We start from the raw sequence: 14,631 nt of genomic DNA on the forward strand, positions 1-14,631 counted from the left end.
TTCTCTTCAATATTGTCTTTTACATGTTTACTGTCAGGGTTGCCATCTGTGGGAGCTACCATTGTATTGCTACTAGAAGTGGTACCTGTGAATTATGGACAAAGAAAAAGACTGGGTAATAAAAAAGGAAAGCAGTCTTAAGCACTATACAATGACTGTTATTTACTTGTCCATGCCAAGAGTCCTAACCAGGTTTACACTACAGCAACGGGCACAAATACAAACTGAGCCACAAAAATTACTTTCATACATAAGAAAAAAATGCTGTTTAGACTAAAAGATTCTGAGCTGCTACTATAATTTCACTAACTGGAAAAAATCAAAAGAATCCATTCCAGGAATCCCTGAGTCTTCAATGTAAATTAAATAGAAAGGCTAGTTTTTGAAGCAGGATCTAGAGACCTATTTCTTCCTTTCCTGTAGGCTATGCCCTGTAGTAATCCGTAAAATGTAGTTGGACTTTGGCATGCAGTTAATTTAAATCACAAACAGATTAGGGATTAAAACCTAACAGCCTGCAGTGAAGCTTGTATCGTATCAATTTATTTTTAAGAGAAACTTGCAAGCATCACACTGAATAGATGACCACAATCAGAAATAATTTTGCACTCTCCCCACAGATTTTGCTACTTGCAATTAAATTTAAGTGCAAGAGCCCCATAATTTTTTTTAACCTTTTTAAACACTTCGGTGAACAAGTGCCAATGCATCCACCTTGTGATCCAGATAATCCCTATGTGACAGGTCCAGGCTGTTTCATAACATTAACAGCTTTTGCAGCAGAAAAGCTAAGCCCTTGTTTAGATACCCTTCCAACCATGTCTTTGGTGGCTCACTTTGAAAGATGCTTCACCAAAACCAGACAGCTTTTCCCCACATTTCTCCTCATGTTCTTGGATTGAAGTGTGAGGTAGACACTTTTTATATTTTCAGTGGAGGCTTTTTTGACCATTGACCTATTTGTAATTGTTTCTGAATAAATTCTCCTACACACGTTCACTTAAACACTCTTCAATAAATTCCTACAGATGCAGCTTGTGTCTATAAAAGAAATTAAAATATAACAAATTACATGGATTTAAAATTATATAAATTTTCCCAGTTGTTTGACTGAATTGACATAAAAGTGTAAGGGTAAACAATGCAAGATCTGAACATAATACATATATTAGTACAAACCTGATTTTTGTGAACCTATCAGATGTTCTTTCAGACAAATGCTGTGTACACCAAAAACTGCAGATCTTGTAAAACAAACCTTGTACCTTAATCTATTTTTAGGAACAGAACACTGTACTCCTACTGAATATTTACACATGAACTCCAATATTATAGCCGACTGACAATAGCATGTTTATAAATGACAGTAATAAAAGTTTAAGTTGATAAATTCTCACCTGAAGTGACAGAGGGGATCTTGTAACTGGAAGTAATTCGGTAATATGGTGGATTATCCATATGGGTGACTCCGGAACTGACGGGATCTGTAAGCTGAAGTTCACTCACCAGCTCTTCTAGTAGTTGCATTGTTTTATCTCTACCCAAATAAACTATAACTTTCTTTACCTGCCATCAAAAACAAGTGTATGTATGTAAAATACATAAATAAAATTCTTATTGCAATGGCTTGATTCAAAAAAAAAAAAAAAAGGAAAATAAGAGATGTCAACTCCAGAACTTTTTAGAATCAGTATCTATCTGCACTGCAAGTGAGGATACTTGAAACTTACTCTCATTCTAAAAGCACACAAAATTGCTTTCACAGGTGTCAATAGCAGCAAGCACTGGAAACATATCACAAGTGTAAGAAAGTCTTTTGAGTTCAATGACAGTTGTTTAAGAAGCAAAATGTTTTCTAAAAAATGTTTTAGCAAAATCTGAGGTCAAAACTGGAGTGCAGGTACTCGGATAATTTCTTTTTGATACTTCACAGTTGTGTTCTACACTATTTATTTTCCAGTAGATATAATATTTTTCCTCATGTTATTCTGCAGTGCTCTCACATAAGCTTTGGTAAAAAATAAAATTGGTTTTGAGGGGGCTTGAGGTGGGGTTTTTTTTGTTTTAATACTTGGTCATGTGAGAATAATCACACTGTCCCTACGCGGCATGACAGATGCTTTATTTTACCATATTATCTGTCTGCTTTTTAGGACTATCCCAAATTATATAATGGGAAAATACATTTAATTCCCAAATGCTCATATACTCTGATAAGAATAAACACCTAACTATAGCAATATTTTATTAAGCATATAGCATTTAAGCACTCTTCACTACATCTTACTTCAGCAAAATAATCTTCATCACTGCTAAGCAGCAGCAGATGGCTGCTAGTCACTGATTACTCTAGACATCAGTAAGTTCATGTTTTTTCTTCTGACATTTTCTTGAGTCATTAACACTCAATGATTTATATCTACCCTTTTGAGAGAACTCAAAGACGAACAGTAAGCAAGTGATCCAAAGCATCTGATTCATGGAATTACTTTGCCATCTTGTTCAAACTGTACACTCAAAGATTTTGGGCTGCAACAATGAGCTAGATTTCCTGATTTGCAATGAGAACAATTGTCAATCAATGAAGAACTTAAGCTGTCCTTAGTAAGAACTTAGTATTACAGGTCCTGATTGTTTACTTAATATTTAGGTTTTTGGACTATTAGCAAAACCTGTAATAATTTTCTAATGAAAATATTACTTAGGGAACTATCTTAATTCTTCCTAAAGAACGGAGACCAAATGCTCAGTAGATTTGCATTTTATGATGGAAAGGAGTCGTTCAGTGTATACTCCTAATAAAATGAAGCTAAATTTAGCAAACTCTTAAGTTTCCTTTTTATGACAAAGGAACAAAAGAATGCTAAGACAGATGCAGACATTTTAATGTCTTTTCCATTTTTTATTATTTACTTACTAAGGTTGATGATCCAACTAGTATACCCTGAATTTTGACAACTCGTATCTGATAAGACAGCTAGTGAACTGGTTCAGACTTACCATCCTGACTAAACTACAATAGTCAGAAACTTACCTTAAGGAAGCCTTGGGTATCTTTAAGGTACAATATTCTTTCTGGTTTATTTCCTTTCTCAAGCTCATTCCATAAATGCCAGGTTTAACAGAATACTGAAATTTCAACATATATGTCCAAAGTAACTCAAACAAAAAAGAACTGAACTGGACTTGCTCATAGTATTTAGAGGTCATAAAACATGGTGTGACACTATTATGTGTTTGGAGATTTTGATACTAGAAACCATACCTCACATTTTTTGTTTGGTCATCTTTGCTGCTAGACACACAACTAATTTTTAAAATATCAATAGCACTAAGGAGAGACATATCACATACTCACATAAGGCAGAAGGCTGGGTTCACTGTTCACTCCACAGATACTGATTAAGAAGTGCAAAATTATTTTCAGATTCTTTGGCCAGCTGTCTGCCAAAGTTGTCCAGACATTTTCTATCTCTGACCAAGCCACTTCATCACCATACTAGAAAACAAAAACAAATATCTCTCCTGAAAACTCCACTAGAAAACATTGTATTTGAAAGTCATCTGTACTGAACAAGTGGGACAGGCTCTAGAAAACTGAGACATAAATCTTGTAAGAAGCTGTTGCCTTTTCAACATTCCAGAATGAAGCTTTCATGTATATTCATTTTTATAAACACATTCTGGAAATAATTATTTTATTTTATAGTTGTAAATATATAATAAGATATCTAAACATACCTGTATGTAAGTATACAAATATTTATGTGTGAATTTAATTATATTTTTATGTATTTATTTACATATAAATTTTAAAAATCTATCTACATTTAGCAGAGACTCATTATCTCAGTTGTTGACAATCCTGAAGAGAATTCCATGGACGACAGGCTGCCAATAGTTCTTAATTCACAGCTTAAAATGTGAACTTGCATCAGCGGGATTCAAAGACACGAAGAACTGGCAGGAGGACTGCATGTGATCCAATGCTTTTTCTCTGTTGGAAGGAGCTAACACATGAAGGAGGAGGGTCTATCAGCCTCTGGCAACAAGATCAGTTCCTGCACTCCACTTTGAGATCACAGGTTTTAGTAGTTTAACAGGCAACTTGGTATTATCAGCTATCCAGCTAGACATCTGTATTGCAAAACATCAGCTACATACTGTCTCTATAGATAACAATTATTGCAACATTTATATTGCATATTACAAATTTCTCATAATACCTCAAAACTATATGGTATAGTTGGGTTACACAATAAGCAATTCCACAAATACGAACAATAACTCTTGAAAACTTGGTAACACAGTATCTCTGGAGAGTATTTTCTCCCACCCTAAATACAACAATCCACTGGAACAAGATGGAGCACTTCAGCAATTAGTTTTACCTTTGCAGTCATATACATCAGATTGTTCAGAACCATAGCTGTAGCCTGTGGTGACCCCCAGCCTTCTCCTCGTAGCCATCGTCTACTGTTCACCATTATTTCTCTGTCTTTCAAAGAATCATCTTCATCTTCATCTTGCCGATGAATCGTTGGCAAAGGTTTCAAGTCTACCAACTCAATGTTGTTCATCCATGGCAGCAGATAATGCAGCATCACCTGTCTCCCAGCTGGGTGAGCCGTTTGGATTCTCTGACTTACTTCTGTCATTCAGAAATTAGGCACATACATGAATTAGAATGGTTAGGATCGGAAGGGACCTTAAAGATCATCTAGTTCCAATCCCCCTGCCTTCAGCAGGGACACCTTCCACTAGACCAGGTTGCTCAAAGCCTCATCCAGCCTGGCCTTAAACACTTCCAGGGAGGGGGCATCCACAACTTCCTTGGGCAACCTGTTCCAGTGTCTGACCACCCTCACAGTGAAAAACTTCTTCCTAATATCTAATCTAAACCTGCCCTCTTCCAGTTTAAACCCATTTCCCCTTGTTTTGTCATTAACTGCCCTTATGAAAAGTCCTTCCCAGCTTTCCTCTAGGCCCCCTTCAAGTATTGGAAGGCTGCTATAAGATCTCCCCAGAGCCTTCTCTTTTCCAGCTGAACAGCCCCAACTCTTTCAGCCTGTCTTCATAGGACAGGAGCTCCAGCCCTTGGATCATCCTGGTGGCCTCCTCTGGACTTGTTCTAACAGGTCCAGGTCTCTCTTCTGACAGGGGCTCCAGAACTGGATGCAGTATTCCAGGTGGGGCCTTACAAGAGTGGAGTAGAGGGGCAGAATCACCTCCCTCGACCTGCTGGCCACACTTCACTTGATGCAGCCCAGGATACGGTTATTGGCCTTCTGGGCTGCAAGTGCACATTGCTGGCTCATGTTCAGCTTCTCATTCACCACCACTCTCATTATTGCAAATCAATAATGAGAATGTTTTGGTAATAACAACCATAAACCCAGCAGACCATACCGATACAAAGTAATGCTGATACAGATAATTTTTTTTTTTTTGTTTAGCTGACTTGTGCTATGTCACAATGATAAAGTCCACAGTCTTCAAGAGCTAATTAAATAAACCATATTACTATATGCATATACATATTCCTCTAATTGGAGGAAGGAATTGAACACCTAGAGCAGGTAAAAATCTTTGGCAAAAAAGCACTTAAAATTTTTTCTTGCTCATATTGGTCCTAGTAGGTTTTTTTAAATTAATGTTAAGAGGTTATTATTCTACAATTGATTAAAAATGCTATGGAATAATATTTTTAAGCAATCTACAATAAATAAGAAAAAAGTAGAAAGAACAGAAGAATAGGTTTCAAAACCAGTTGCAAATTATTTCTTTAACTTGATTTTTCATGGCTATTAGAAAGTCACTAAAAGTATCTTTGATTCACGTGGCTTCCTCTTGAATCTATTTCAAATACAAGTAAACAAAAATCATCACTCAGTAAATTCCACTTTCTCCATTGATTATGATGATATCTTGTTGTCCTGATTTTAGGGAATTAGATATAAATTAATTATTGAAAAATAAGACTTACACATTTTGTACAATGCTTTTGACCTGATTAAGTTTTTGTTTCAAAACCATACCTGAGAAGATAGCAAGTGTTAGTTCAGGATAAGTCCTTGCTAATTCTTCTGACAGTTGGTAATATGACACAGAATACAGATGTGGTAAAGGAGAAGGCTGACCCAAAACCCCATCCGTCCGCTGAACTTCCAGTTTATGAGCATAACGGAACATCTTTGGTTCCAAGATCTACAACAGTAAAGTTCAGAATTTGAAGCTAAAAATGGAGCTACAATGGAAATTTTTATAAAAATTACCTTTTAAATTCACATATCTACTCTCATTTAATGTTTCCTATATATGCAGATCTCCATACATCTACAATTACAATATTCAACAACACTGTGGTAATTTCATAGAAGACTAGGTAAGACTCGCACCACCTGCTGAGTTTCCAGCAGTAAATTTCGGAAATCCACTTTCACAAAATACCACATTAAATACAAATTTCTCCATAACAAAACAGGAAATACTATTGTATACTTGTTTTTCCAAACAATATCAATTTCCGCTCATCTATGAGACATGGATAGGAGCAATGTGATCTTTAATGCAGCAGAGATGCAGCAGGAGGCTAAAGCAGTTTGACACTTTAAAAGTCAGTTTTGGCTGATCTTAAGCAGCGGTGTTCACCTGAGAAGAAAGATGGGGCTAAAAGGGAGGGTGGTGTGAGTGCTGACATATCAACAGGGGTGTGACTTCAGTGGGGATTTTACTGTTGAATTTAGCTGACAATAAAAACCTCCAAGATGCGTGATCTGAGCCACAAGCAGCATAGATTTATTTATTTTTAAGCATGAATGCTGCCCGTAAGATTAAGCCTACCCCTAAATGACCTCGGAAAGGTATATACAAAAGTAAATTAAATGGCTAACAAGATTTTCACTATCATCTCTCCACACAGATGGAAGAAAAAATGTTTGGTATTAATGCAAAACTCAGAAAACTGACTGCTACCCAAGCAGATAGAGTAAAGGGACAGGAAGCACTCTCTGAAGTGCTTTTGGACAAATGGAGCTATATACCACTCTGGTTCAGGGCCAAACCAGAAGAATCTTTATTTAGGTTTTGTCTCTTGAAAAAGCAGATATTATGAAAATAGAAGTCTTGAGTGCTTAGTTCATGAAAACAGACACACTTCCACTGAAGTCTATTTGTGCCAAGTAAAGATCTGGCCTGACTATGCACTAAAATAGAGAAGAAAAAAAAATTGTATTTCATTACTGAAGGGACAACCAAATAATAACAGATTTTTTTTTTTTTAACTCCACAGGGATATTCTTATTTTAAAAGAATAAAAAAAATATCCAAAGTATCTTACAAACCTGTAATAGTTGCATAGCAACTTCATAGATAGCCCTAGTAGAATCAGCTGCTTTAAATAGTATCAGATTCAGGAGGGTCACTGTATCACACTGGTAATCCCTAGGGAAAAATTTCAAGTATGAAATAAGTGAAATTACATTTGTCTGTTTAAAATTTGAATTTAATAAAGTTTAATATACAGGGGATATGGTATCAGATAACATAACATTTTGAAAAACTTCTGTAGTAACCCATACACACAAACAGGGATGATGTTTTCTCTTATAGGGAGGAAAAAAACTAGTTCTACATGAAATCACACTTTGACAAGGAAATTTTAAAGTTTAAAAAATTGCTGTAGTACCTGTTTTGGAACACACTGGCTATGGCTTTAAAACAGCCAGCTGCTACCCGCTTGGAACCTGTGTAACACCGGTCTACGGCCCAGTACATGAGGTTACTCTGGTCGGGGTTGAGTTCCAAGAGCAGCATGACTGCCTCACAGCCTAGCTGATGAACCTGTATTCCAGAAAAGAAGAAATATATATTTATAAATACAGAAAAAAAGACTAACTTACAAAAATGCCATAAAATAGGGAAATAGGTATTTAGTATTAATATTAAAAAACCAACTGCAATACACAAAATGTGTGCCCTCTAAAAACGAGACCACACCTTAAAATAACAACAAGTAATTCTATCAAACTGCTTAATGTTCAAATTGCACACCAAGTCGTAAAATATTGAAGCAAATAACTAGATAGCTCTACTGACTTTTTTTCCCCTCAGTCCCAAGGCTACCTTGAGCTATTTACTATTTTCACTTACAAGTTGAACACTGACCTGAAAGCATCAGATACAGAAAAGCACTTAAACATATTCGGGAATTCCAGCGAGATTCAAGGGATAGATCTACATGGAGATTTGTACATTCTCTTGAATTGAGGTAGCCCACTGGAGCTGTGTTTTTATGCAGTCATAGGATTAGTGCAACAGAGGCCCCATCTTTTAAATCTAAAGCTTGCCTTACTGTTTAGAGGTAAAGCTTGGTCTTTATAACTCCGCACGACCCCCAATGGGCTCTACGGTCTCACAAGAGATCATGTTCAAAATCTTGTATCCTTTAAATTTCTAAAAGATCTGCTTATTATTACAACTTAACCTAGCTGATTAGTTTATAAACAATAAGCAGTGTTTCACTCCTTGCCCTATCCTCTTCCATTCTGTCTATTTAACTTTGACTGTGATTAGGGACGGCCTTCCTCAACAGGGTGAATACACATACCAAGGACAGTGCAAAAATACACACTATCAAAACTAAAACGTTTAGCCCAGTTTGACCACAAAACTCACTAAAGCATATGCTGAAGGCACTGACAGTTGCAAACCAAAGTTGATACTTCCTGTATTACCTTTTTATCTTGTGAATCCAAAATATTATCCAGCCATTTGTATAAATAGCCATCAGATGAGAGCCCGACGTTATCTGCAACAGGGCCACAACACAGTACAGCAGACATGGCCTTTAGAAAGTAATTGAAAAACACTATATTTTAATAACGTAGATACAAGAAATGTTTTTTCCAAGTCCATTAAAATATCAGAAAACTAAGTTGTATTCAGTCAAGGAAGGAAGACTAAGGCTAATAAAAAAAACCTGTTTAACATCTTATTCAAGAAATTATCAAATAATATTTTTCTCAACTCCCAAATACAAGGAATTGTCAATACTAAAATGCTGACATATGTCAGAGTTAATATGTCAGTTTGATGGTTAATGTACTTTTACATGAAAGCTTTTCTTCTTCGGCAACTGAGGACTAAAGTCAAAAGAAGGGAACACTAAGTAGTAATTTTAAGAAATTCCTATAGCAAGTGAAATAAGTTTACAGTATGGAAAAGCCAAACTGTCATAAATTTACATGTTGGCAGAAGAGAAAAAGAACTAAGTAATGAATGCCAACAAGAATGTGAAAACCAGATCCAAAAAGCCCAAATATTAAATTTGCATTAGAAAAGTAAACATAACAATCTATTTCCAAAATTCAGAAAGTGCTAAAATACCTTTAATGCACAGTATTGGTGTCTATTTATTCGCATGTTCCTATCACTGTATCTGTCCAGGGGAGTAAACATGATACTAAAAGGACCTGCCCAATGACTGAACAACATAAATAGACTGTGGCGTAGACTCTGTTGCGGAAAGACACTTCTTCTCTGGTGTACTGTAAGAAAAGTACACAGTTAGACACACTCCTCTTGTCATTCTTCAAAATAAAGTATGTAAACCAGAAACAGACTCAAACAATTAATATAAAAGGAAAAATCAATGTAAAGATACATTATTTCAACACCATAATAGCTGGATGTAGGTTTACTATTGTCCTGTTTAATGCTGCTCATGTACAAGAATACACTATTTACTAGTCTAGAAAATTTAAACGCACTGCCAAGGAATAGTACTTTTGCTAAATAAGAAAATTACTTGTATGCTTCCAAACAGTACCAAAAACCCCTCTTAAAAACTCATGCTGCTAAAGTTATATTCAAAACTGATGGCGTAAATTATTTTTGTGAAAGAATTCTGAAACTTCAGAAGAAAAGTGGATTTTTGTTTGTTTAATTGAGTGTGGTCATTTTTATTTTTTTTAATGTATTGCATATTAAAGACAGTCAGCAGAAGTTATTAGAGCGTTTTTACATACCTGGAACATTTTGAATTATATTCGCCACTAAGGCACTAAAATGGCATCGGATATCTTTCAATGTATCAGAATCCTTTTCATTTTCTGCTTCTAGGAGTTGTCTTGTTAGATCAACGTACTCAAGTAAAGTGTTGTTGAGGGAATGTGTTTCGTTATCAAGGCCACCGCTTGCACTTAAAAATAAATTTTTTAAAAATCAAGTAGTATCATAAATACATACAACAATTTTTTAAAACAATCCCTACTTTTTTCCACTTTTAAAAAAACTACCACCTCATGACTGCAAACATTTAATTTAATTTCCTCAGCCATTTTCTATTTCAGTGTTAAATAAAAATTTCCAGTGAAAGCAAAGTAATCAAAGCCTCACTATCAGACGTCACTCACCCTTCCATAGTTTTTATACTGGGAACAAGAGTAAATAATAAAAAACTCCCAGACATCACTCACTCGTCCATAGAATTAGTTCCTATACTGGGAACAAGAGTAAATAATAAAAAACTCCAAACAACCAACCCCCCATTCCCAACCATGCAATTTCTAAACCAGAAAATATAGTAACTGCTACTTGACTATAGACATACGTACTTACATACTGATTTTTGGGAGTCAGTCAAGATGTTCAGTACTTCATGACATACTATTGACTATTAGCAGATGAAAGCAATTTACTCATTTTATATATCCATTTCCTATCTTCATTGCTTTAGCGCCTGACTAGATGTCATTACTAAACTAAATAAGGAGACTAAAGACTGCATGTGATTCAAACCTGCCCTCTTTTGAAAAGCAGTTGTCAGACGGGCAATTCCTTTCCCCATCTTTCCACATTTGTACTGAAGACAACTACAAAGCTTGCCTTGCACACCAAAGGCAACACGAGGTGGTTTATGGTAGCCCTTAATTGCTTCCTAACTTCTGCCACAAAGTCAGACTGGACTCAGAGAGAAAAGCTGACAAAGTTCCAGGGTGCAGACTATGGTTAGGAGGTATTTTAAACACCAGCGAGCGCCTTAAAAGCTAAGAAGGGAGAGTACGATTTTAATGGCTGCACTCTGAAAACTCAGCATGCCAAAATCAAGAAAGGCATTTTAGCAATGCTTCTGAAGCAACATTCTGAAATATACTGTATTAGCTTGCTTAAAGATTAAGAATTTCACACTGATTACATTGCTGAGGTTGACAAATAAATATTTAAATATCATTGTCTAACAGAAGGGGAGAAGTCAGCATAACCACCTCCTAGCCTGCTTGCTCTTATATAATTCCACCTGCATAGAAAAAAATTGTAAGAGACTTGTAAAACGTATGCCAGAATTTTAAGTCTTCTTTCAAAGTGTCCCTACACAAGTAGGGTAAACTGAGAAAAAAAAAACAACCACCCTGTTAAAATTCTGTCTGCCTCAGAAAGAAAAAGGTCCAATATTAATAAACAGTAGTCTTCTCTGCATAAAACACGCTGACTAGCAGGTGTCCTATGCAGGTGAGGAAGAATTCCAGACTGATTATAGAATAGTTGTAACTTGCATTTTCTGATTCAAGGGACTGGTGCGATATTTGAACACACACAAACAAAAAGGAACGTGACACACTGCCTGTTCGAAGCAATGTCCCAGGGCATAGAGCATTTTAAATAAAACACAGACCGCTGTGACAAAAACCATGGGAGACGGAGGGATTGGAAAGCCAGCAAAATTCCAAGTTTTATAAAACCACATCTATTTATTTAGTGGTATACTAAAACTCACTGAAGAATCTTACATGCTTGTTATACTGGGTCATAAGAATACTAGTGATTTAACTCAGAAGCCATGAACAACAACACCTCATCAGTACTGCCCCTACCTGTGACTAATGACACCAGCATCTGCCAACAGTTCAAATATTCGTACTAGTTGTACTCGTAAAATATCTCGACGCCTGCGCCGTTTCATGTTCTGTTCAACAGAGGAAATACAAAATTAAATGAAGCAGAGGAAAAACTAAGTATAAAAACAGCACGGCATATAAAAGCATTATTATATCTGTATCAAAACTGGCATCAATTATCAGGGGTGCCAATGTTTTAACATGAGTTACCAAAATTGCTAGCAATTTTAATAAACAAGAAAATTAACAGAATTTTTCCCTGTTACAACTCCAAGATATACCAGGTTTGCTATTACATGTATTATCTGAACAGTATGTTTTTATCAGTCTCCTGTCGCAAAGCACAACACAAAACAATGAACTGAAGTACAAATGCCAATCTATCTACATATTTGCATGCAAGGGTGACTAAACACACTACATCCCAGTAACATTTTGAAACAGAAGTGATATGCCTTCCTATAATCAGTACTTAGTCACCAATTTATTACTAATACGAATATGACAGTCACCACAAAAAATACTGAGTAATCATCTCTGAGTTTGTGTTTGCAGAGATTATTTTTATGAATACATACTGAGACTTCTAAACCCTGCTGTAAAATATACTCTCCATCAAAAAAGTAATAAATAGCAGCCAGTCAGGTGGGCTTGCAGTCTTTTTCATTTAAAAAAATAAAGTTGGTAGACAGGAGAACTCCATTCTATGTCTTAGGCACCACTAATTGCGGGCATGTTACTGATGATACAACAAAGTAACAACTGTGTAAAACTACGCTTTGGTAAAAGGAATTTAAAGAGTGAGGAAAAGGTTAGAGTAATTTTTTCATCATTTGAAACAAAATCTCTTTGATACAGGAATAATATAGAGCTCAAAACAAACACAAAGCTTTTCTAATGTAACCACTTCACAATCTTTTAAAAAGTAACATCTCACCTTTTTATCTGCTATACTGACAGTTTTTAGTTGCAGAAAGTAAAGAATAGAACTAACATTTCTTTACTACCATTGGTGAGAAGACAGTTAAAACTATGTAATGAATATAATGAAAAATATCTAATTACCTCTGGCCTTCTTTCAAGTGCTTCCTTAATTATAGGATGTAATTCTTCTATTAGTTCTCTGAATTAAAATAAAAACAACCATTAAACAACATTAACTGAAAGATGTTTCACAGCAACTAGTGTTACAATATAGCTTAAAACACCCTTAGGTTTTAGTTCTTTACCTGTAGGCTTCTGAAATAAATTGGTATTTAAAAGAGATGTTTCCTAGAAAGTTATTTTCCTAATTTAAAGACAGACTAGCAAACGGATGTCTCAATGATTACCACTAAATTTGCATTCACCAAGTATTACGGCATATTTCCATCACAGATTATTTTAATTTATTTTCATATTCAATGAAAACAAAGCTTTATGGTGCAAACAGATACTATTAGAAAAAAAAAAAAAAAAAGGATGTTGGCAGCTTATGATATAATGCTCTTTCAGTTGTTATGATGCATTCATTTGTTACAAAAATTGTTTCTTTAAGGCCAATAATGCTACGCTGACAGAAGTCAGACTAGCCTCTATGAAAACTGAAAAGCAACAGGCTTTGCTGCTGTGGTTACATTCCCAATTTGTTCTGGAGCTCCACAGTCTTTATTACTACTCAGTTCTTTCTGCCAAACCAAGACTCTCTTACAGTGCCAAAAAGTGGGCAGGGAAAGGGGAAGAAATCAGTAGCATGGATCTACACAGACAAAATACTAAGGTGAAAACATATTGCTTTTACTTTATTTAGTATTTGTTAACGTAGTAACTACCGCCTCCACTTTAGATTTGCTGGAGTGTGATACATTTTTCTACTTCCTGTGCTATTGTAATACAGCCATATCAAAAGCATAAACCACTTTTTCATGGTAAATGACTGACTCCTCTGCTACGTGATTCAAAGGTCCTCCTTCAGACAATGGGTCCAGGTGATCAGAAAGCTGCACAAACTTTTGCAGTGCGCAAGAGACTTAAGTATGATTAGGGATTATTTTATACTTACTTTCAAATGTAGAAAACACAGAAAAAGAATTTGGAAGAAGCTTTTTTTTTTTTTTTTGGTAAAACATAGTAAAATGTTAGCTTCCAATCGAAAGCAAGGGACACCTAGACAAGTTAATGTGATCAGTATACAGAAAACAAAAGAGCAAAAGAATATTCTAGCAAGTTTGAGTGGATTGCATATACATATAATCTATAATGAAAAGTTCCCAAGTAAAACGTACAAAGTGGGGAGGAACAGTGCTCAAAAAAGCAAAAACAAAACAACAAATCAGTGGAGAGCTGCAATGGTGAAGGATGGGCTACAGCTAGCATCTGGTGTGGCTAAGTACATTGGACAGATGGCAAAAGCTAGTTGTCAGAAACAAAACATATAATTCAGAACAAAGAAATCAGAAGACCGATGAGAATCAGATATGTATGTTTGGTTTTTTTAAATGTTTGCTGAATTAATTTTTTCTAATTTAGAAAACAAGGATTTCTGGTGAAATCCCTTCTGAAAGCACTTTCTAGACTTGTGCAATTATGATTTAAACTGTTCAGTTGATCTTCAGGGTCATGGGACAAAGTCTTGCTTTACTCCTGGTAGGACAGTAAAGTCATGTATGATTCACAAATAGGAGATTATCAAAGGAGTAAAACAGAATTCTGTAACTAAGGACTTGGCATTACGGTTTCAAATACATCTTTGGCT

General features: G+C 35.5%; 1 protein-coding gene across 1 annotated transcript in view; it reads right to left on the bottom strand.

Annotated features, from left to right (window-relative positions):
* LOC104529897 (protein furry homolog-like) overlaps positions 1-14,631 on the bottom strand; it is a gene marked incomplete at its 3' end in the record, with an annotated part of 54,891 nt that overhangs the window by 2,556 nt on the left and 37,704 nt on the right. Inside the window, exons 24-35 of the mRNA XM_010174335.1 lie at positions 12,963-13,020; positions 11,874-11,965; positions 10,029-10,201; positions 9,388-9,548; positions 8,736-8,846; positions 7,688-7,842; positions 7,344-7,443; positions 6,039-6,207; positions 4,392-4,651; positions 3,359-3,499; positions 1,398-1,566; positions 1-85 (exon numbers count right to left, since the gene is read on the bottom strand). Of these exons, the coding sequence (XP_010172637.1) occupies positions 1-85; positions 1,398-1,566; positions 3,359-3,499; positions 4,392-4,651; positions 6,039-6,207; positions 7,344-7,443; positions 7,688-7,842; positions 8,736-8,846; positions 9,388-9,548; positions 10,029-10,201; positions 11,874-11,965; positions 12,963-13,020 (1,674 nt within the window). The remainder of the gene's footprint in view (positions 86-1,397; positions 1,567-3,358; positions 3,500-4,391; positions 4,652-6,038; positions 6,208-7,343; positions 7,444-7,687; positions 7,843-8,735; positions 8,847-9,387; positions 9,549-10,028; positions 10,202-11,873; positions 11,966-12,962; positions 13,021-14,631) is intronic.

Source organism: Antrostomus carolinensis, unplaced genomic scaffold (genome assembly GCF_000700745.2).
Source record: "Antrostomus carolinensis isolate BGI_N321 unplaced genomic scaffold, ASM70074v2 scaffold6558, whole genome shotgun sequence".
Lineage (NCBI taxonomy): Eukaryota > Metazoa > Chordata > Aves > Caprimulgiformes > Caprimulgidae > Antrostomus > Antrostomus carolinensis.